Source organism: Equus caballus, chromosome 14 (genome assembly GCF_041296265.1).
Source record: "Equus caballus isolate H_3958 breed thoroughbred chromosome 14, TB-T2T, whole genome shotgun sequence".
NCBI lineage: Eukaryota > Metazoa > Chordata > Mammalia > Perissodactyla > Equidae > Equus > Equus caballus.
In genome coordinates, this window is record NC_091697.1 from 59119746 (window position 1) to 59142957 (window position 23212).

The 23212-nt window shown below is 36.1% G+C and overlaps 1 protein-coding gene across 1 annotated transcript in view; it reads left to right on the forward strand.

Annotated features, from left to right (window-relative positions):
- LOC100146132 (uncharacterized) overlaps positions 1 to 23212 on the forward strand; it is a 114742-nt gene that overhangs the window by 27379 nt on the left and 64151 nt on the right. Inside the window, exon 7 of the mRNA XM_070234420.1 lies at positions 4711 to 4779. Within this exon, the coding sequence (XP_070090521.1) occupies positions 4711 to 4779 (69 nt within the window). The remainder of the gene's footprint in view (positions 1 to 4710; positions 4780 to 23212) is intronic.

Below are 23212 nucleotides of genomic sequence, written 5' to 3' on the forward strand. Positions count from 1 at the left end.
AACAGTATTTTATTCTTTTTGGTACTATTGTAAATCGAATGGTTTTCTTAATTTCCTTTTCATATTGTTCATTGCTAGTGTATAGGAATACAACTGATCTTTGTATACTGATCATATTTCATACAATCTTGCTAAACTTATTAGCTCTAATATGTTTTTTTTTTTCTGGATTCCTTAGGATATTCTATATACAAGATCATGTCATCTGCAAATATGGATAGTTTTACTTGTTCCTTCCCAGTGTGAATGCCTTTATTTCTTTTTCTTGCCTAATTGCCCTGGCTAGAACCTCCAGTCCAATGTTGTGTAGAATGGGTGTTGACAACAAATGTGTTGCCTAGCCTGGTGAATATTCCATGTACACTTGAGAAGAATGTATATTCTATTGTTGTTGGAGTATTAATCTGAACTTGATTGTTATAAGTTAAGATGGAGTAGAGTGCTCTATAGATGTCTGCCAGGTCTATTTGACTTATAGTGTTGTTCAAGGCTTCTATTTAATTGCTTATCTTTTATCCATTATTGAAGTCTCCAACTATTATTATTGAATTTTCTATATTCTCTCTTCAATTATGTCAGTTTTTGTGGCTCTATTTTTAGTTGCATATATGATTGTAATTGTTATGTCCTTCTTTTGGATGGTTGACTCTTTTGTCATTATAACATACCTTTCTTTGTCTCAGTAACAATTTTTCTCTTAAAGTCTGTTTTATCTGATTTCACTATAGCCATTCTAGCTCTCCTTTGGGTGCTATTTGCGTGGTATATCTTTTTTAACTTGTTTACTTTCAACCTGTTCATGTATTTGAATTTTGTGTATCTTTTGTAGATAACGTATAAATTGGATCATATTGTATTATCTGTCCTGCCAGTCTCTACCTTTTATTCAGAGAGTTTAATCTATTTACATTTAATGTAATTATTGATAAGATAGTATTTGCTATTTACTTTTCATACATCTCATGTCTTTTTTGTTCCTCTGTTCTTCCACTACTATCTTCTTTTGTGTTAATTAGATATCTTCTAGGGTAACATTTTTATTTTCTTAAAATGTTTTTTATTATATATTTTTGAGTTATTTTCTTAGTGGTTACCATGGGAATTACAATTAACATTTTAATTTACAGTAGTTTGAATTAATACCAACATGTTTTCAATAGTATACAAAAACTTTATTCCTTCATGGTTCTGTTCCCCTATTCCTTTATTGTTGTCATGTATTACATCTTTATATATTTTGTGCCCATCAACACAGATTTATAATTATTGCTTTATGCAGTTGTCTCTTAAATCAGATAGGAGAAAAAAGTATTAGAAATACATTTATGCTGTCTTTTATATTTACCTGTGTAGATACCTTTAGTGGTGCTCTTTATCTCTTTGTGTAGATTTGAGTTACTTTCTAGTGTCCTTTCATTTCAGCCTGGAGGATTTCTTTTAATATTTTTTTAGAACAAGTTTGCTAGTGACAAATTGTCTGTTTTTGTTTATCTGGGAATGTTTATAATTCTCCTTCATTTTTGAAGGATAGTTTTGCTAGATATAGAATTTTTGGTTGACAGATTTTTTTTCCCCTTTGGTTGACTATATCATTTCACTGCCTTCTGGTTTCCAAGGTTTCTGATAAGAAATTAGCTGTTAATCTTATTGAAGATCCCTTGTGCATGAATCGTTTCCCTGTGGTTGCTTTCAAGATACTCTCTTTGTCTTTGGACAGTTGATTATGATGTGTCTAGGTATGGAGGTCTTTGTGTTTATCCTATTTGGAGTTTGTTGAGTTTCTTGGAGGTGTAGATTTATGGTTTTTCATCAAACTTTAGAAGTTTTTCATCTTTCTTTTTTCAGATATTCTTTCTGTCCCTTTCTCTCTCTCTCTTTTCCTTCTAAGACTCCCATTATGTGTCTGTTGGTATCCTGAATGGTTTCCCACAGGTCTCTGAGGCTTTCTTAATTTTTCTTCATTCTTTTACTTTCTGTTCCCCAGACTGGATAATCTCAACTGATCTGTCTTCATGTTTGCTAATTCTTTTTTCTGCCAGTTCAAACCTGCTATTGAGATCCTCTAATTAACTTTTTCATTTCAGTCATTGAATTTAAGTGCAAGATTTCTATTGGGTCCTTTTTTATAATTTTTCTTTATTGATATTCTCTCTTTGGTGAGACATGATTATCATACTTCATATTTTCTTTTAGTTGTTTAGATATGGTTTCTTTTCATTCTTTGAGCATGTTTAAAGTAGCTGATTTAAAGTCTTTTCCTAGTCCTAAGAGACAGTTTCTCTTGATTGCTTTTATTCCTGTGTATGGGCCATCTTCATGTTTCTTTGCATGTCTAGTAATTTTTTTTGAAAACTAGACATTTTAAATAATAGAATGTGGCTGCTTTACAGATTAGACTCCCTCCATCCCACTGGGTTTGCCGCTATTGTTATTTATTCTAGGTATTGTTATTTTCTTGTTGAATGACTTCTCTGAATTAAATCTATAAAGTCTGTATTCTTTGTTCCCTCTGGAGGCTCATTTCTTTATCTTTTAAAAAAATTTTGGTAAAATACATGTAACATAAAATTCACCATCTTAACCATTTTTAAGTGTACAGTTCAGTAGTGTTAAGTATATTCACATTGTTGTGCTATTGTGTCCTTCCTTTTTCCAGCTTCTAGTGGCTGCTTGCATGCTTTAGCTCATGACCCCTTCTCCATCTTCAAAACTAGTAGTATAGTATCTTCAAATCTCTCTCTTCTGCCTCCTTCTCCTGCATTTAAAGAACCATTGTGATTATGTTGGGCCCACTTGTATAATCCAGGATAACCTCCGTTTCTTAAAGGCATCTTATTAGCAACATTAATTCCACCTGCAACTTTAACCTTTGTCGTGTAATGTGACATACTCATAGATGCCAGGGACTAGGACATGGACATCTCTGGGAAGACATTAACTTTCTTACCACACCCCTGTATCTCTCAATCACCTGAAGTGTTGCACCAGCCAGTGTGTTCCTTTCCACTGGTATCCCATCCCAATTCACCATTAGTGAAAGTTTGAGCAAATATATAGCTACACCATGCCAGGTACTATCAATATTCCACCTGCCACCAGTGATGGGGTCCTCATTGCCAACTACTAGGCAGATGATCCAGTGCCAAAATCCCATTTTACAATCTGTGTCTTAGGACCACTCAGGGTACCAATTGGTTTTAGGTCAGATGGCCTAGATACAAACTCTGAACTGGAGATTTGCATTCATGCATAACCCCTATAAGACATTGGGGGAAACAGGGTTGGGCAATGCAATAAGGTAAACTATGATGCAGTTTCAACATGGACCTCAGTTAATCCTATGGTGAGCTCTTGAAGTGGGAAAAGCCTTTACACTTGCCCTAAACTGAGGCAAGGTTCTAGGCCTTTGTACTCTGGCATCAGTCAAACATTGAATGCAGGCTGTCCCCAGGGAGGCTTCATAACTATAGGTGAGGCAGTTCTCTTCAGATGAGGGCAACATCTGGAGAGGGACATAGTTGTGAGCTGTCAGCAACTAACATTCCCAGGAGCTTCAGGAATGAGTACCTCAATGTAGAAAGGAGTATCTGGATGGCTCACCACACTGTCTGCCTCTTTACTTTGTGGGACCTGGGCTGATTGGCTGAAAGGAGGCAGAGAAAGGGATAAGTACTAGACTGGAAGGGGCAGAAGAACATGGGTTAATAAATATCAAAAATATTATTTCTTTTCAAGTGGCCCTGGCAAGTCAGGATTAGATCAGCTTCTCCTGGGGTGGTTACAGACAAAGCATGGCTTATTGAATTTCCTGGTGCTGTTTCTTGCTGCCAAGCCTCAGGGAAGGGTAAAGTGGGCCAAGTAGTGTCTATAGAACCTTTCTTATGGATTCCAAGGAAGAGGCAGTTGGAAGAAAGCTTGGGGCCTGCAGAGATGAGTTGTAGAGTAGAGATCTCAGCATAAGAAAGGGAAAGCAGCAGAGCTTTATCAGCTTGGGGCCAGATAATACTGCAGCCCATGGGTATTACTTGAATTCTGAAAATTGTAGGTTTATGGACTAAGTGGGTGTCAGTCCAGACAGATGTCCATTTAAAGGAATGGAAAAGCTGAGAAGTATTGAATGAGCTCGGCTTAAATATCCTCCACTTGGACTCAGCCACTGACTCCTTTAGAGATCAGACTCCAATAGAGATGTCTGGCATCATTGTCTTACTCTGGAGTTCTCATGACCCCTTCTAAGTGTATGGCTACTGTGGTTAGCCCTTCTGACAGATGGAGTGTGTCAAGGCAGAAGCAAATTTGAGAACCACAGTGCATACCTGAGAGCTCCAACTATGAGGCAGGGACGACATGTGCCTATTTTATTTGTTACTGTGTCCCACGGTTGGGAACTGTTTTACTGTGTAGCAGGTACTCCTCTGCCAGGTTGAGGAGTTCATGAGGTAGGGGAGTCAGGGCTTGAGGGAAGGACTCACAGGGAAAGTGTTAATAGAAACCAATGTATTATTCTAGGAAACAGTTCCTATTGGAAGAGAAAGGCCTCAATATCAGTGACCAGAAATCTCTTGCCCAACTTGATCTTCATTGAGGCCTGGCCATGTGCGGTAGGGGAAAAATAGCTTGGTACACGCCAGTTACTCCCTGGGTCAGGCAGGATGTAGAGTCTTAGATCCTCAGGTGAGAAGGGCCAACTACTGTGCTTTGTTTTCCCAGATGAGTGATGTAGAAGCTGGTGGTGCCACTGTCTTCCCAGACTCGGGGGCTATGATTTCGCCCAAGAAGGTAAGGTCTCTTCTTTGTAGGTCATTCATTGCTTCAGGCCTCAGGCCTTGTCCATTTTTCTGCCCTATTCTTTGGCTTGCTTGACTATGACTGTGATGATCTCAGGAACTTCCTGTCTAGGCTCCCATCTTGTGGCCCCTACTTTGGGAGAAGGTGCAGGAGCTCCTTCAAGGACAGGTAGGTTTCCACATGTTCACCATATAGAGTAGATGCTGCTTGGAGAATGTCCCTGGAGTCCCAGAGCTCTTTCCCCTTGTACACAAGGAAGTGAGAGTGTTTCCTTTCAGGCTGGAGTTTCAGGAGCAAGATATGGTCAGGTCCCAGGGACCATTGGGGCTGATATGGTGGGTATATATGTAACTGAGGACTTTTCCTGAACAAAAACAAAGCCCATGCTCTTCATATGTGGCATCTCTTTTGGAGTTCAGAATTGTGTTTTCCAGGGACTGTTCTGATTTGTTTCCTCAAAACCAACTCCAGGATGTGTTCTGATAGGCCTTCTCTTTCCATGGGACAATCTTGTTCTGGTATAACTTTCTGCGGAGTGGGAAAGGTGACCACCTAACAAGACATGCTGGCTGCCCCGTGCTTATGGGCTGCAAGTGGGGTGAGTGGTCTAAGATGTGGGGTTAGCCATGGTGGCCTCAGACTGGGCTTTGGTGGTTGGGCTCAGACTCTGAGCTGGAAGTGAACTGTTGCCAAATTCTTATAAAGCCAAGACAGTTTCCTTTCATTCATTTGCAGTACAATTAGTAAGCCGTCAATGTAAGTTTGACTAAGTTGGATTAATATGTCATAGTCTGGATTTTATCGTTTTCCCTTTATCCTGGTGGTGGTTTTTTTAATTTTCATACAGTAAAATTTACTCTTTGTAATGTTCAGTTCTCTGGTATTTGTTAATTACATAAAGTCATGTATCTACCACCATAGTTCCATAGAACAGTTCCATCACCCCAACAATTCCCTCATCATCCCCTTTAGAGTCAACCTTTCTTCCCAGCCTCAACCCTTGCTGGCAACCACTGATCTGTTTTCCATCCTTAGAACTTTGCCTTTTCCAGAGGTTCATATAAATGGAGTCATACAGAATGTACCCTTTTGAGTCTGGTTTCTTTTGCTTAGTGTAATGCATTTGATATTCATTCATGTTGTGTCAGTAGTTTGTTCCTTTTAGTTAATGAGTAGTATTCCATTGTATAGATGTACCACTATTTGTGTATTTATTCACTAGTTGAAGGGCTTATGGGTTTTTTCTAGTTTTTAGTGATTGTGAATAAAGCCACTACAAATATTTGATGCAAGTTTTTGTGTGAGCATAAGTTTTCATCTCTTAGGTAAATATCAATAAGCAGGATTACTGAGTTGTATTATAAGTGTTGTGTGTGTATATATATATATATATATATATATATATATATATATTTTAAGAACTGCCCAAACTGTTTTCCAAAATACTTTTGCTTTCCCGCAAGCAATATATGAGAATTCTAGTTGTTCCACATCCTTGCTAGAACTTGGTATTGTCATTTTATTTTTTATCTAAGCCGTTATAGGTGTGTAGTGGTATCTCATTATGGTTTTAATTTTTATTTCCTTAGTGATTAGTAATATTGAATATTTTTTCATGTGCTTGTACGCCTTCTGTTTTCTTTGGTGAAATGTCTCTTCAACTCTTCTGCCCCTTTAAAAAATTAGGTTGTTTATTTTCTTATTATTGAGTTTATAGAATTCTTTGTATATTCTGAATACAAGTTTTTACGTTTGTTTTACAAGTATCTTCTCCCAGTGTATCCCTTGTTCAATTTATCTGTTTATTATGGATCGTGATTTTTGTGATATATCTAAGAAATCTTTGCCTAATGAAAGATCACAAAGATTTTTCTCTTATGTTTCCCTCTAGAAATTTCATAATTTTTGATATTACATTTATGTCTATGATCCATTTTGAGCCAGTTTTGTATATAGCGTGAGGTAAGGATTGAGGGTCATTTTTTTCTTTTGGATGACTAGTTTTCCCAGCACCATTTGTTGAAAACACTTTTCTTTCTCTATTGAATTGCCTTTGAAATGTTGTTGAAATAAAGTGACGATAGATACGTAGGTCTATTTCTAGCCTATTACTTTCTGTTAATCTATGTGTTTAGACTTCCTTTATATATTTCACACTCATGATTACTGTAGCTTTATAGTAAGTCTTTAGAATCAGGTAACGTGAGGACTCCCAATTTTGTTCATTTTGTCAGTTGTTTCAGCTAGCTTAGTTCTTTTAGTTTTCCATATAAAGTTTAGAACCAGCTTGTTGATTTCTACAAAGTAAATTGTGATGAGATTTTTTTCTTTACTGTGGTAAAATATACATAACAACATTTAACATTTTAACCATTTTAAGAATGAACAATTCAGTAACATTCAGTACATTCATAATGTTGTGCAACCACCACCATTATCGAGTTCCAAAACACTTTCATCAACCCAAAAGGAAAGCCTGTACTCATTAAGAAGTCGCTCCTTATTTCCCCTTCCTCCCAGCCCCTGGAAACCACTAATCTGCTTTCTGTTACTATGTATTTGGCTATTCTGGAAAGTTCATATAAATGGAATCATACAATGGATAGCCCTTTGTTTGGCTTCTTTCGCTTAGCATAATGTTTTCAAAATTCATTTGTGTTGCAGAATGTATCAGTGCTTCATTCCTTCTTATGGCTGAGTAATATTTCATTGTATGATTAGTTGGTTGGATAGTGGTCCCCCAAAAGATTATGTCACATCCTAACCCCCAGAAACAGTATGTGTGGCTTATTTGGAAAAATAATCTTCAGTGATATAATTAAGGGTCTCAACATGAGAATGTTCTGGATTATCCAGTTGGTCTTAAATTCAATGACAAGTCTCCTTAGACAGAAGAGGATAAGGCACAGAAAAGGAGAAGGCCATGTAAAGATGGGAGCAGAGTTTGGAGTGATGCAGCCGAGGAAACCAAGGAATGCCTGGAGCCACCAGAAGCTGGAAAAGGCAAGGAAAGATTCTCCCCTGGAGCCTTTCAAGGGAGTGCAGTCCGCTGACACCATAGTTTTAGACTTTTGGCTTCCAGGATTGTGACAGATTAAATTTCTTTCCTTTTAAACTACCTAGTTTGTGGTAATTTTTCATGGCAGCCCTAGGAAACTAATACATATGGATATGTCACATTTTATTTATCCATTCGTGAGTTGATGGACATTTGGGTTATTCCTACTTTTTGACTATTGTAAATAGTGCTGTTATAAACATTTGTGTACAAGTTTTTGTTTAAACACTTGTTTTCAATTATATACCCAGAAGTAGAGTTGCCAAGTCATATGGTAATCCTATATTTAAGTTATTGAGGAACACCAAGCTATTTTTCACAGCAGCTTCCCTATTGTACATTCCAGTTTCTCCACACTGATGCCAACATTTGTTATTTTCCTTTAAAAAAAATAGCCCTCCTAGTGATTGTGAAGTGATATCTCATTGTGGCTTTGATTTGTATTTCAGTAAGGAATAATGATGTTGAGCATCTTCTCATGTGTTTATCGGCCATTTGCATATCTTCTTTAATGAAATGTCTTTTCAAGTCCTTTACCCGTTTTTGAATTGGGCGGTTTGTCTTTTAATTGTTGAGTTGTAAATGTTCTTTGTATACGCTGGATACTAAACCTATATCAGATAATATGATTTGCTTTCTGCCATTGTGTATGTTGTCTTTTCTCTTCCTTGGTGGTGTCCATTGAAGCACAAAAGCTTTTTTAAATTTTAGTAAAGTCCAATTTATCTGCTTTTTTCTTTGGTTGCTGGTGCTTTAGGTGTCATATCTAAGACACCATTGCCAATTCCAAAGTCATGAAGATTTACCCTAATCTTTTCTTCTGAGAGTTTTATGTTTTAGCTCTTATTTTTAGGTCTTTGATCCATCTTGAGTTAATTTTGTATGTAAGGTAAGGATTCAACTTCGTTATTTTGCGTTTGGATATCTAGTCTTCCCAGCACCGTTTGTTGAGAGACTGTTCTTTCTGCATTAATTGGTCTTGGCACTCTTGTCAAAAAATTCATTTATGGACTCCCAGTTCTATTCCATTTATGTATGCCTATTGTTATGCCAGTACCCTACTTCTTTAATTACTGGAACTTGGTAGTAAGTTTTGAAATTGATAAATATGAGTCCTCCAACTCTTTTTGAATATTGTTTTGGCTATTTGTGTTTCCTTGCAATTTCATGTGAATATTAAGATCAGCTGTTACATTTATGCAAAAAAGGCCGTTGGGATTTTGATTGGGATCACACTGAATCTGTAGATCTCTTTGGGGAGTATTGCTGTCTTATATTGTCTGCCAGTTCACGAACATGGGATCTTTTTCAACTTAAGTTGTCTTTAATTTCTTTTAGCAATGTTTTGCAGTTTTCAGTGTACAAGTCTTGCACCTCCTTGATTAAATTTATTCTTTTGTATTTTATATTTTTGATGCTATTTTAAATGAAATTTTTTTCTTTATTTCCTTTTCAGATGTTCATTGCTAATGTATAGAAATATAACTAATTTTTGTGTGTGCTTGGATTTTGATTGGGTTTGTATTGAATTTATGGATCAATTGAGGGAGAATTAACATCTTAACAATATTGAACCTTACAGTCCATTACAAGCCTTAAAATAATAGTCTCCATTATTTAGGTCTTTGATTTTTTGTTATTGTGGTTTTCAGCATACAGAACCTTCACATCTTCTGTTACATTTATGCCTAAATGCTTTGGTTTTTTGTGCTATTATAAATGGTACTCTTTTGAATTTCAACTTCCAGTTCGTTGATAATATATAGAAATAGGATTGAGTTTTTATTTTGACTTTTTGTCCTGTGACCTTGCTTAACTATTAGTTCATTCTATTAACTTTGTTATAAATTCTTCATAATTTTATGTAGACAAACATGTCTGCAAATAGAGAAAATTTTATTTCTTCTTTTCCAATCCATAGGCCTTTTCTTTCATTTTCTTACCTTATTGCACTGGCTAGGACCTATAGCATGATGGTGAATAGGAGTGGTGGGGGCAGATCTCTTTGTCTCATTTTTAGTCTTAGGGAGAAGCATTTGGATTTTTACCATTAAGTATGATAGTGGCTAAAGGTTTTATGCAGATGACTTTTGTCAGGTTATGAGTATTCCTTTCTCTTCCTAGTTTGCTAAGAGTATTTATCATGAGTGGAAGTTAAATTCTGTCAAATGCTCTTTCTTTAACTGCTGGCATAATCAATCATATGGGATTTTTCTTCTTTAGTCTGTTGATGTCGTGAATTACATTAGTCAAGTTTTAAATGTTGAACTCACCATTCCTGGGATAAATCCCACTTAGTTGTGATGTTATCCATTGGATATATTGATGAATTTGATTTGCTAATATTTTGTTGTAGATTTTCATGTCTACATTTATGGGGAATGTTGGTCTATAGTTTTCTTTTCCTATGTTTTTTTCTGGTTTTGTTGTCATCCTTATGCTGACCTCATAAAATGAGTTGGAAAGTATTCCCTTCTCTTCTATTTTCCAGAAGAGTTTGTGTAGAATTGCTGGTTTTTCTTCTTTAAATGTTTGGTAGAATCCACCAGTGAACCCTTTGTGCCCACAGATTTCTTTGTTGGAATGTACTTTAATAAGTTTGGGATTATTCAGGTTATCTGATTCCTATTGAATGAGCTTTTGGTAGTTTGTATCTTTTAAGGAATTTTTCCATTTCTTCTAAGTTGAATTTATTGATGTCAGAGTGGTTTGTAGTGATAGCCTTCTTTCATCCTTGATACAGGTGATTTGTGTCTTCTTTTTTTCAATACCAATCTGACTAGAAGTTTGTGGGTTTTTTATCTTTTTCAAGAAGTAACTTTTGGTTTCATGGATTTTCTCTTATTGTTTTTCTGTTTCCAGTTTCATTGATTCTGCCCTTACCAAATAATTTCCTTCTTTCTGCTTGCTTTGCATTTAATTTGCTCTTCTTTTTCTATATTCTTAGGATAGTTGATTAGGTTATTGACTGGAAACTTTTCTTCTATTCTAATATAAGCATTTAATGATACATATCCTTGTAAGCACTGCTTTTGCTGTATCATGCAAAAATTTAAATAAAGCTTTTTATTTGGGGATAATTTTAGATTTATAGAACAGTTGCAAAGATAGTGAAAACAGAGTTTCCATATATATGTTTCACCCAGTTTCCCCTAATGTTAACAATTTAACACAACCATGGTATATTTTTCAAAACTAAGAAATTAATACTTACATATTACTATTACCTTAACATCCAGACTTTATTCAGATTTTACAGACTTTTCTGCTAATGTCCTTTTTCTGTTGCAGGATCCAATCCAGGATACCACAGTGCATTTAGTTGTTGTATCTCCTTCATTTATTTTTTGTTTTCAGTGGCATTAACAATTTTAAAGAGTGTTTGTCAGCAGCTTGGGTTTGTCTAATGTTTTCTTATGATTAGACTAAAGTTATGGGTTTTGAAGAAGAATGTGCCCTTCTCGTTGCCTCTCATTTTAGAGGCACATGACATCAACATGACTTATTACCGGTGATGTAAACGTTGATCACTTGGTCAAGGTCATCGCATAAATTTTGATATGTTGTGTTTTCATTTGAATTCAATTCAGAATATTTTCTTGTTTCCTTTATGACTTCCACTTTGACTCATGAGTTGTTTAGAATAGAAGCTTGTTGCTTAATTACCAAATGTTTGGGGATTTTCCAGATATCTTTCTGTTTTTTACTTCTAATTTTTTTCCACTGTGGTCAGAGAACATGCTTTGTGTGATTTTGGTTTTAAAGTTTTTAAAGATTGTTTCATGGAAAAGAATTGTTTCTTGGTATATCTGGTGTATGTTTCACGTGCACTTGAAAAGAATGTGTATTTTACTGTTGCTAGGTTGAGTGTACTATAAATGTCAACTAGGTCAAGTTGGTTGATAGTGTTGTTTAGGTTTTCTATATCCTTGCTTATTTTCCATTTGTTCTGTCAATTACTGAGGAGTATTGAAGTCTAACTATAATTGTAGATCTGTCTATTTCTACTCACTTCTGTCAGTTTTTGCTTGTGTTTTGAAACTCTGTTAGGCTCATTCACATTTAGGATTGTTATGTCTTTTTGGTTAATTTACCCCCTTATTATCATGTAATGTCCCTCTTCTACCTGTTAATATTTCTTATTCTGAATTCTATTTTGTCTGATATTAATATAGCCACTCCAGATTTTTTTTTGTTTGTGTTTTAATCTTATGTCATTTTTCATCATTTTACTATTTTTTTAAATTTAATAGACTTTGTTTTTTAGAGAAGTTTTAGGTTTACAGAAAAACTGGGCAGAAAATACAGCTTTCCTGTTTACTTCCTTTCCCCTCAAACACAGTTTCCGCTACTATTAACATCTTGCATTAGTGTGATACATTTGTTACAGTTCGTGAGCAAAATATTGATACATTATTATTAACTAATATCTATAGTTTACAATAGGGTTGACTTTTTGTCTTAGACAGTTCTGGGGGTTTTGACAAATACATAGTGGCATGTATCCACCATTACTGTATCATACTGAATAGTTAGCCCTAAAAATGCCCTGTGTACCACCTATTCATTCCTCCTTTCTCCTTGAACACCTGGCCACCGTTGGTCTTTTTACTGTCTCCATAGTTTTGCCTTTTCCAGAATGTCATGTAATGGGAGTCATACATTATGTAGCCTTTTCAAATTAGCTTCTTTCATTAGCAATGTGCATTTAAGATTTCTCTATGTCTTTTCATGGCTTGATAGCTCATTTCTTTATACTGATGAATAGTATTTTATTATATGGGTGTACCAGTTAGTTTATCCATTCACCTATTGAAGAACATCTTGGTTGCTTTCAAGTTTTGGCAATTATGAATGAAACTGCTATAAACATCTATTTGCAGGGTTTTGTGTGGACATAAATTTTCAGCTTATTTGGGTAAATACCAAGGAACACAATTTCGGGATCCCTATGGTAAGACTATGTTTAGCTTTGTAAGAAACTGCCAAACTGTCTTCCAAAGTGACTGTTCCATTTTTTATTCTGACTAGCAATGAATAAGAGTTTCTTTTGCTCTCTGTTCTCACTAGCATTTGGTGTTGTTGGTGTTTTGTTTTTTCAGCATTCTAATAGGTATGTAGTAGTATCTCATTGTTTTAACTTGCAGTTCCTTAATGATATATGATGTTGAGCATCTTTTCATACGCTTACTTGCTTTCTGTGTATCTTCTTTGATAACGTGTCTGTTCGGATACTTTGACCATTTTCTAACTGGGTTGTTTGTCTTCCTATTGTTTAGTTTAAGATTTCTTTGTATGTTTTGAATAACAGTCCTATACCAGATATGTGTTTTACAAATACCTTTTTTCAGTCTGTGACTTGTATTTCATTCTCTTGACATCATTTTACTTTTAACCTATCTTTACATTTAAAGTGGGTTTCTTGTAGACAGCATATGCTTGTCTTGCTTTTTCATCCAATTTGATAATCTCTATCATTTAATTTGTGTATTTAGATCATTTATGTTTAATATAATTACAATATAGTTGGATTAAAATCTACCATTTTTCTAGTTGATTCTTATTTGTTTCATCTGTTCTTTCTTTGTTTTTCCCTCTTTTTCTGCCTGCTTTTATATTGACTCTTTTTTCTGATTCCATTTTATCTCCATTGGGTTATTATTTGTACCTCTTTTAAACAAGTTTTAGTAATTGTTCTAGAATTTAAAATATACTCCTTTAATTAATCACAATCATCCTTAAAATAATATTATACTACTTCATGTATAGTTTAAGAACCTTATAATAACACTCTCAACTTCTCTCTTCCAATTTTCTGCTATAGTTGTCATAAATTTTACTTGATCATATGCTATAATTCCATAATACTTTGCTACTATTTTTGCTTTAGACAGTCAATTATCTTTTAGGCTATTAAGAATATGAAAACATATCTTTTCCAGTTATTTATCCTTTCCCAAACATCTTTATTTCTTTGTGTAGATATACATTTTTGGAGGGCAGGTCTGTGGTAGTGAATGATCAGCTTTTATTTATCTGAAAAAATATTTTGGACTTCTGGTTTCCAGCCGAGCATGTAAGGACCTTAGAAGTTGTCATTCCATCTTAAGAAGTAAAAAAGCTGAACAAACTGAAAAATCACTAAGTGTTTTTAGATCCATCAGAGAAATGAGGTCAAAGGCTGAACCTCTCCCACATAAATTGGAGAGTCAAAAAGGTAGAGAGAATCGCAACTTAACTGGAGCAAAAACTCACCACCATAGGAATGAGTCCTGGAAAAGAAAAACCTGAACTATGATTAACAAATTACTGAAGGCTCATTGTGGACAAGCTTGAGAGATTAAAAACTCCAGGGAGATCCTGGGCATCAGAAGGCTTTCATGCGTTTATGAGTTTTACCTCCAGGAGCTCGACTAAGTTCTCACAGTGAAGATCATCGGAAAATCTTCTCTGGCTTCCAGCAGGGATAGAGAAAAAGGAACCAATTTTAATTATTCCAGAGCATTCTGTTCTTCTTAACAAGGCCTGCCCTTGGGAGAAACTGTTTTACCACAGCATAACCTGCTGGAGTTTTATTCTAGCCTAACCAACCTGGGGAAAGGGAGATACCCAACTCAAGCTCACCCTAGTCTTCTATGTCGGGAAAGGAAAATACCAACTCCAGCCCCCTCTGGCATCTTCTCCTACCTAAGGGGGCCAAACTGAGAAGCATAGGTGAAGTTGACAGTCCAGGGACACAGGCTTACCAAGAGACTGAGACCTAATCATGTGACTATAAAATGCTTTCACTCTTTCCATACCTTACCAGTATATTACTAAATGCCTACTCATCACCATTCCTTTTTCCAGATACGTCATGTCCTCCTTTCAACAAAAGACTACAAGGCATACTAAAAGGCAAAAACACAGTTCGAACAGAAAGAGCAAGCCCTAGAGCCAGTCCTAGATATGGCAGGGATGTTGGAATTATCAGACCATAGATTTAGAAGAACTATGATTAATATGCTAAGGGCTCTAAAGGAAAAAGTGAACAACATATAAGAACAGAGGGGTAATGTAATCAGAGAGATGGAAACTCAAAGTATCAAAAGAAAATGCCAGAGATAAAAAATACTGTAACGGAAATGAAGAATGCCTTTGATGGGCTCATCAGGATACTAGACACAGGCAAGGAAAGAAGTAGTGAGCTTGGAGATATGTCAATAGAAATTTCCCAAAATGAAAAGCAAAGAGAAAAACATCTTAAAAAAATAACAGAGTATCCAAGAACTGTGGGGCCAACTACAAAAGGTGTAAAATATGCATAATCAGAATTCCAGAAGAAGAGAGAAAGGAGCAGATGAAATATATGAAACATTAATGACTGAGAATTTCCTCAAATTAATGTCAGACACAAAACCACAGGTGTGGGAAGCTCAGAGAATGACAAGCAGGATAAATACCAAAAAACTACACCTAGACGTACCATGTTCAAATTGTAGAAAATGAAAAATAAGGAAAAAAAATCTTGAAAGAAGCCAAGAGTAAAAAATAACTCTCTGTGAAGTGGTATAGTGTTATTTGAAAGTGGACTTGGTTAGTTGTAAAGGTATACTGCAGACTCTAGGGCAACCATTGAAAAAAAGTAAAAAACAAAAATAATCAATTATACTTCAATAAGACTGTAAAAAAAGTATAATTGTTATGCTAAGAAAGGAGTGAAAATGGAATTATATAAAATGCTCAATTAAAACCACAAAAGGCATAAAAAGAGTGATTGACAAAAATAGGAACAAAGAACAAGGGCAACAAATGGAAAATAGTAATATATATAGTAGATATTAATCAAACTATATCAATATTGACTTTACAGCCACCAGGTAAGACAGTTTGGCAGTTTCTTACAAAACTAAACGTAGTCTTACCATGTCATCCAGCAATCACACTCCTTGGTATTTACCTAAATGAGTTAAAACTTGGATCCACACAGAAACCTGTACACAAATGTTTATAACAATTTTATTCATATTTGCCCAAACTTGAAAGCAACCAAGATTGGTGAATTGATAAACTGTGGTACATCCAGACAATGGGCTCTTATCCAGCACAAGAAAGAAATGAGTTATCAAGCCATGAAAAGACGTGGAGGAACCTTAAATGCATATTGCTAAGTGAAAGAAGTCAATCTGAAAAGGCTACATAATGTATGATTCCAACTACATGAAATTCTGGGAAAGTCAAAACTATGGAGATAGTAAAAAGATCAGTGGCTGCCAGAGGTCGCGGGGAAGAAGGGATGAATTGACAGAGCACAGAGGACTTTTAGGGCAGTGAAACTATTCAGTGTGATACTATAATGGTGGAAACGTGTCATTATACATTCGTCCAAACCCATAAAATGTACAACACCAAGAGTGAACCTAATGTCAACTATGGACTTTGGATGATGATGATGCGTCAATTTAGGGTCATCAGTTGTAGCACATGTGCCACTGTGGTGCAAGATGTCCATAGTGGGAGAGATTGTACATGTGTGGGACAGGGAATATATGGGAACTCTATACTTTCTGCTCAGTTTTGCTGTGAACCTAAAACCGCTCTAAAAATTAAAGTCTATTTTTTGAAAACTATTTATTTTTCCTTCAGTTTTAAAAGTTTGTTTCACTAAGTATTGAATTCTGGTTGACAGATTTTTTCTTTCAACCCTTTGAAGATCTCACTCCATTGTTTTCTGGGTTACGTAGTTTCTAAATATGTCTGCTATAATTCTTATCTTTGTTTCTCTGTGTGAATTGTTTCTTTTTTCTCTTGCTGCCTTCAGGATTTTGTCTTTGGATTTCAGCAATTTGAATATGATGTGTCTAAGTGTGATTTTGGAGTGGTGGTATTTATCCTGTTTGTGATTTCTGAGCCTCTTGTATCTCTAGTTTATATTTTTCATTGTTTTCTGAACATTCTTGGCTAACCTATCTTTAAATGTTTTTTCTTTGTCTTTATATTTCCTCCTTCTGGGATTCTAATTACACATAGTTAGACCATTTGATTTTGTCTCACAGCTCCTGGATACTCTATTCTGTTTTTTTAAATGTATAGATACACACTTGTTCTCTTTGTATTTCAGTTTGAGTAATTTCTATTGCCCTATCTTCAAGTCTCCTGATTCTTTCCTTGGCTGTGTTGAGTCCACAATGAACCTGTCAAAGACATTCTTCAGCTCCCTTACTGTATTTTTTATTTCTAGAATTTCCATTTGATTCTTTCATATGATTTCCATATTTCTGCTGAAATTCCCCATCTGTTCATATGTCATCCACTTTTTTTCACCAATACATTAACTTATTTGTCATAGATATATTAAATTCCCTATCAAATCATTCCAATATCTGGGTTTTCCCTGATTCTGTTTCAGATAACGGGCATACCTTGTTTCATTGTGCTTCACTTTTTTGCACTTTGCAGATAGTGTGTTTTTTGCAAGACCCTCCACCAACAAAAAGATTACGACTCCCTGAAGGCTCAAATGATGGTTAGCATATTTTAGCAATAAAGTATTTTTTAATTATGGTCTGTACATTGTTTTCGTAGACATACGCTATTGCACACTTAATAGACTACAGTATAGTGTAAACATAACTTTTATATACACTGGGAAACCAGTAATTTGTGTGAATCGCTTTATTCTGATATTTGCTTTATTGAGGTGTTCTGGAATCAAACCCACAGTATCTCTGAGGTATGTCTATATTGCTTTGTATCTTAATAGTGCTTTATTTTCTTGCTTTTCTGTGTGTCTTATAATTTTTATTGCATACTTATGTGTAAATAATATGTAAGATCATGATATAAACATGATCTTCTTTGGAAATGTACACAATTCTTCTCCTAAACCATTAATGTGGGCAGTTGAGTCAATTTAGTTAGTATGTGACCTGGTTTTGAGATGTTTTGTTGTTATGTTTGCCTTCAGTGTACCTCCAACTTTATAACGTTTTGCTTAGGGTAGGGGCTGAGTTTCCAGAGAGTTTTGTTATTTTAATATTCCTACCTCACCTGCAGCTTTGAGATTTCTCAGTGCACTTATATCTCAGAGAGATTTCCTGATGCACTCTTGCCCCTCCCCAGCAGTAATCTGTTGCTTGGTACTCATACTTGCTAGCCTGGTGGTGGGGACCAGTGAGGATTCTATGTTGTCCTGGTCCAGTCTCAGTCTTAGACAGGCTGCAAACTCTGTTACCCTGTGGGAGGGTCAGGAAGTAATCTGGCCCCACATCTTTAGAGCTGTTCTGACACTGTGAGAGAGGCATGGTGCTCTCTCCTGCCCAAGACCAACAAAAAATACAAGGAAGAGTTTGACTGTCATGGAGAGGAGGGTCGGGATCACTGAGAAAGCCCCAGGGACAGAGGGCCAGACTTTGTTGTGAGCACCCAGTGAAGGTCTGTGGAGTAGAGCATGTGAGAGCTGTGAATTTCCCTCATGTCTGTGACTCCCAGAGGTCCCATTCTCTCATATAGCCCATACTTTGCCTTTAGCAATTTGTTTAAAAATTTTAGGTAAATTCTTCTTACCTGCTTCTGTGGTGCCCAGTGTTTCTTCCTTTTGTGCTTTGCCACCCCTGTGCTCATGTTCCATCTCTCAGTGGTGGTACCTGTCTTTCCTTGGATTTTAGGCTTTTGAGTTGCCCTGTGACCTCAGATCTCAGATGGGGTGAGGAAAAGTTACAGTTTTGTAGTTTATCTGGCTATTTTTGTTTTTGTTGTTAGGGTATGAGTAATACTCTTCCCAGCTTTCTACATCCTGGAATTCTTTGTGCTTTTAGGAATTTTTTCCATAATCTATCCCATAAGTACTTAATATGTAGCATGATGATTGATGTTTCCTTTTGTTTATTTGCAGTTTTGATTTCCTGTTTGACTTACAGTTAAATAGTGAATTTTTTAAAAACAAGGTAGTTGAGATTTTTATTTAATCTTTTGATCTTTATTTCTACTTTTACAATATTATCATCAAAGAATATGGGCAATTAAATTTTCACCTTGGGAGGTATGTTAAAGTTGTTTTTATGACATTTGACCAGAATGTATATTCAATATTTATGAGATATAGTATTTAATATCTCTACTAAGCCAAGTTTATTAATTATTAATAATAATAAAGTTCTCTGTATCCTTATTTGTTTGATCTATTAAAGAGTGAAAGAAGGGGGCTGGCCCCGTGGCCGAGTGGTTAAGTTCAGGCACTCTGCTTTGGTGGCCCAGGATTTCGCTGGTTCACATCCTGGGCACAGTCATGGCACTGCTCATCAGGCCATGCTGAGGCGGCATCCCATATAGCACAACCAGAGGCACTCACAACTAGAATATAACAGCTATGTACTTAGGGGGCTTTGGGGAGAAGAAGAAGAAAAGAAGGAAAAAAGAAGACTGGCAACAGTTGTTAGCTCAGGTGCCAATCTTAAAAAACAAAAAAAAAGTTCTCATCACAAGGAAAAAAAAAGACTCAAGTATGTTAAAGGTATCCATTATGATAATAGTTTTATCAATTTTCTCTTGAATTACCTTTCTTCCTGGTTGTTTTAGCTACTTTGTAAGCTGTTATTCAGCCCCAAAATATTTATAAATGTCTTAATTTTGGAATATTATAACAAAATAACCCTCTGATTTCATTTAGTCATTTTTTTCTTTTTTAAAAAAGTGTTTTATTGAGGTCACATTGATTTATAACATTTTGTAAATTTCAGGTATGCATCATTGTATTTCAGCTTCTGTATAGACTGCGTGTTCACCACCAAAAATCTAGTTTCCATTTGTCACCATACACATGTGCCCCTTTACTCCTTTTGCTCTACCCCCACCCCCTTCCCGTCTGGTAACCACTAATCTATTCTCCTTATCTGTGTGTGTGTTTATCTTCCACATATGAGTGAAATCATACAGTATTTGTCTTTCTCTGTCTGACTTATTTTGCTTAGCATAATACCCTCAAGGGCCATACATGTTGTTGCAAATGGCGTGATTTTATCTTTTGTATAGCTCAGTAGTATTCCATTATATATATATACCACATCTTCCTTATCCATTCATCCGTTGATGGACGCTTGGGTTGCTTCCACATCTTGGCTATTGTGAATAATGCTGCAATGAACATAGGGTTGCATAGATCTTTTTGAATTACTGTTTTCATGTTCTTTGGATAAATGCCAAGAAGTGGAATAGCTGTATCATATGCTCTTTCTATTTTTAATTTTTTGAGAAATCTCCGTGCTGTTTTCCGTAGTATTTGCACCAGTTGGCATTCCCACCAGCAGTGTATGAGGGTTCCTTTTTCTCCACATCTTCTCCAACACTTGTTATTTCTTGTCTTTTTAATAATAGTCATTCTGATGGGTGTGAGGTGATATCTCATTGTAGTTTTGATTTGCATTTCCCTAATAATTAGTGATGTTGAACATTTTTTCCTGTGCCTGTTGGCCATATGTGTATCTTCTTTGGAAAAATGTCTGTTCATATCCTCTGCCAGTTTTTTGATCAGGTTCTTTATTTTTTTGTTGTTGAGTTGTATATATTTGTTGTTGAGTTCTTTATATATTTTGGAAATTAACCCCTTGCTGGATGTATGATCTGAAAATATTTTCTACCAATTGATGGGTTTTTTCCTTTTGTTGATGGTTTATTTTGCTGTGCAGAAGTTTTTAGTTGATGTAGTCCCATTTGTTTCTTTTTTCTTTTGTTTCCCTTGCCTGAGGAGACATGATATTCACAAATATGTGGCTAAGACTGATGTCAGAGAGTGTACTGTCTATGTTTTCTCCTAGGGATTTTATGGTTTCAGGTCTTATGTTCAAGTCTTTAATCCATTTTGTTAACTTTTGTTTATGGTGTAGGATAATGGTCTACTTACATTCTTTTGCACATGGCTGTCCAGTTTTCCCAGCACCATTTATTGAAGAGACTTTCCTTTCTCCATTGCATTTTCTTGGCTCCTTTGTCAAAGATCAGCTGTCCATAGATGTGTGGGTTTATTTCTGGGCTTTCAATTCTGTTCCATTGATTTGCACATCTGTTTTTGTGCCAGTACCAAGCAGTTTCAATTACTATAGCTTTACAGTATATTTTGAATTGAGGGAATATGATACTTCCAGCTTTGTTCTTTTTTCTCAGGATTGCTCTGGCTATTTGGAGTTAGTAATTTTTTTCTATTGCTACTTCTGATTTCTTCTTGCTTCATGTATCTTTGCCCATCTCTTTACTTTTAATCCTTCTGCTTGTGTCCATATCCACTGCAAAAACTCAAATCCAAGTGTATTGTCATGCCTTCTCTAGTCTACTGAAATACATTCTTAGTTGGTCTCCTTGTTTCCTCTTTTACTTTATTAAAATCCATTCTCCACTCAACAGCCAAAGTGATCATTTTCCAGCTAAAAGCTCTCACACGGCTTCTCTCACATATGCTTCTTACTATGGCTTATATTATATAGTCTATCCCCAGCCTATTTCTCCAACCTCATCTCATACCACTCTCCCCTTTGTTCACTGTCCTCTAGACGTACTGGCATTATTTCTTTTCCTTAACCATTTCATGCTTTTACCTCAGGGCTTTTGCACTAGATAGTCCTTCTACCTAGAAGGCTTCTTCTCATGACTAATGCCTTCTTTTCATTCAGGACTAAGGGCATTCGTCACCTCAGAGAATTCTTCCCTGGCTACCCAATGTAGAGTAGCCGTTCTATCATCAAGTCACTCTATTATGTTGTTTTATTTTTTCTTTAAAGCTTTTGCTAATATCTGAAATATTCTTGATTATTTACTTATGCACTCAGTGAGAGTGGGTACCTTGTATGAGTTGTTTACTGCTCTTTCTCTGGTTTCTCTAACCCTGCACATCTCAGGGAAGTTTTCTTCAGCTGTTTCTTTGATTATTGGATCGTCATCTACTCAGTTCTCTCCTTCTAAAATTTATTTTATACTGACTTTATCTTGTTTGGAGTTTTCTACAAGATCTCATAATTTTCTTCTTTTTATGTTTTTCCTTCAGTTTCTCAGAATTTCTTTCAAGTTTGCTAATTCAGTGATTCTTTTTTTCTATAGTACAGTCGTGCATTTAACAAAGGGGATAAGTTCTGAGAAATGCATCGTTAGGCAATTTTGTTGCTGTGCGAACATCATAGAGTATACTTACGCAAACTTAGATGGAATAGCCTACTACACACCTGGGCTATATGGTACTAATCATGTGGGACCACCATCATATATGTGGGTCCGTTGTTGACTGAAACATGATTATGCAGCACATGACTGTAAATAGTTTTCTGTTCAGTGCTTCCATTGAGATTTTACATCTACACTTCTACAATCATGTTTTTTTCTCTGTATTCTTTTTTTTCCTGATGATATCGTTCCTCTTGACATAATGTCCTTTGGAATTATGTTGGAAAAATCGTTCTTCAGGTTGAGTCACTCTTTTGAACTGCTAATTTTTTTTGTTTGTCTCACATTTTGATGTATTTGTTTGCTTATAATCACAGAGGGAGGCCTGAGTTTCCCAGTACTAGTGATGCGGGGTTGGTGAGCTGAGGAGTCGAAAGAAAGATTTCTTAGACTCTTAAGATCTGGCAGTAGTGCTCTTTTATTTAGAGAATAGAATAGCATGGGGACAAGACCCACGGGCAGTCAGGCTGCTGCGTGGGGACAGGGCCCACGGGCAGTCAGAGATGCTGCTGGCATGGGGAGCTGCTGCTGCCGCCGCTGGCATGGGGATAGGACCCACGGGCAGGCAGAGCTGCTGCCGGCATGTTGCTGCTGCCACTTCTGCTGCCGCTTCTGCTGCAAAGTTGGGTGGAGAGTAAGGCTAAATTTAAGGCAGAGGTATGTGAGTTATCTCTTTACAAGACAAAGGAATATGTAAAAAAGTTAAAATGGTATCAGTGCCCGTAGGGTCTGGCCATTTGGTGGTCCCACAACTTTTAGATAAGAATCAAACCAGATTGAGTAAATGGCAGAAGTCACCGCTTGAATATTATCCTCAGCTAAAGACAAAGGAGGATTTGGCAGGGGTGGGGGAGGGGGGTCAGTTACATGAGGTTGCCAGACAGTAAACAACTTAAGTTCTTGCCTCTGGCATTGATTAAGAGTTTCTAGAGATAAGACCATCCCCCTTCTTCCTGGCAAAGAGAGGGAGGCATTTTCACAGATAGAGGGTTTCCTTAGAAATGCAAATCTTTCCCAACAAAGGGACAAGCAAATTCCACTCCTTGGAGCCTGCTTCTTGTCTGTAGTTTTAAAAGTAACCAGCCTAAAAATCCTCATCATAACCCCCCCACCCCCCCCCCCCCCATTTGGCCCTGAAATCTTTTGGGGATATGGACAATGGTCAGTCTTCTGTAACTACTT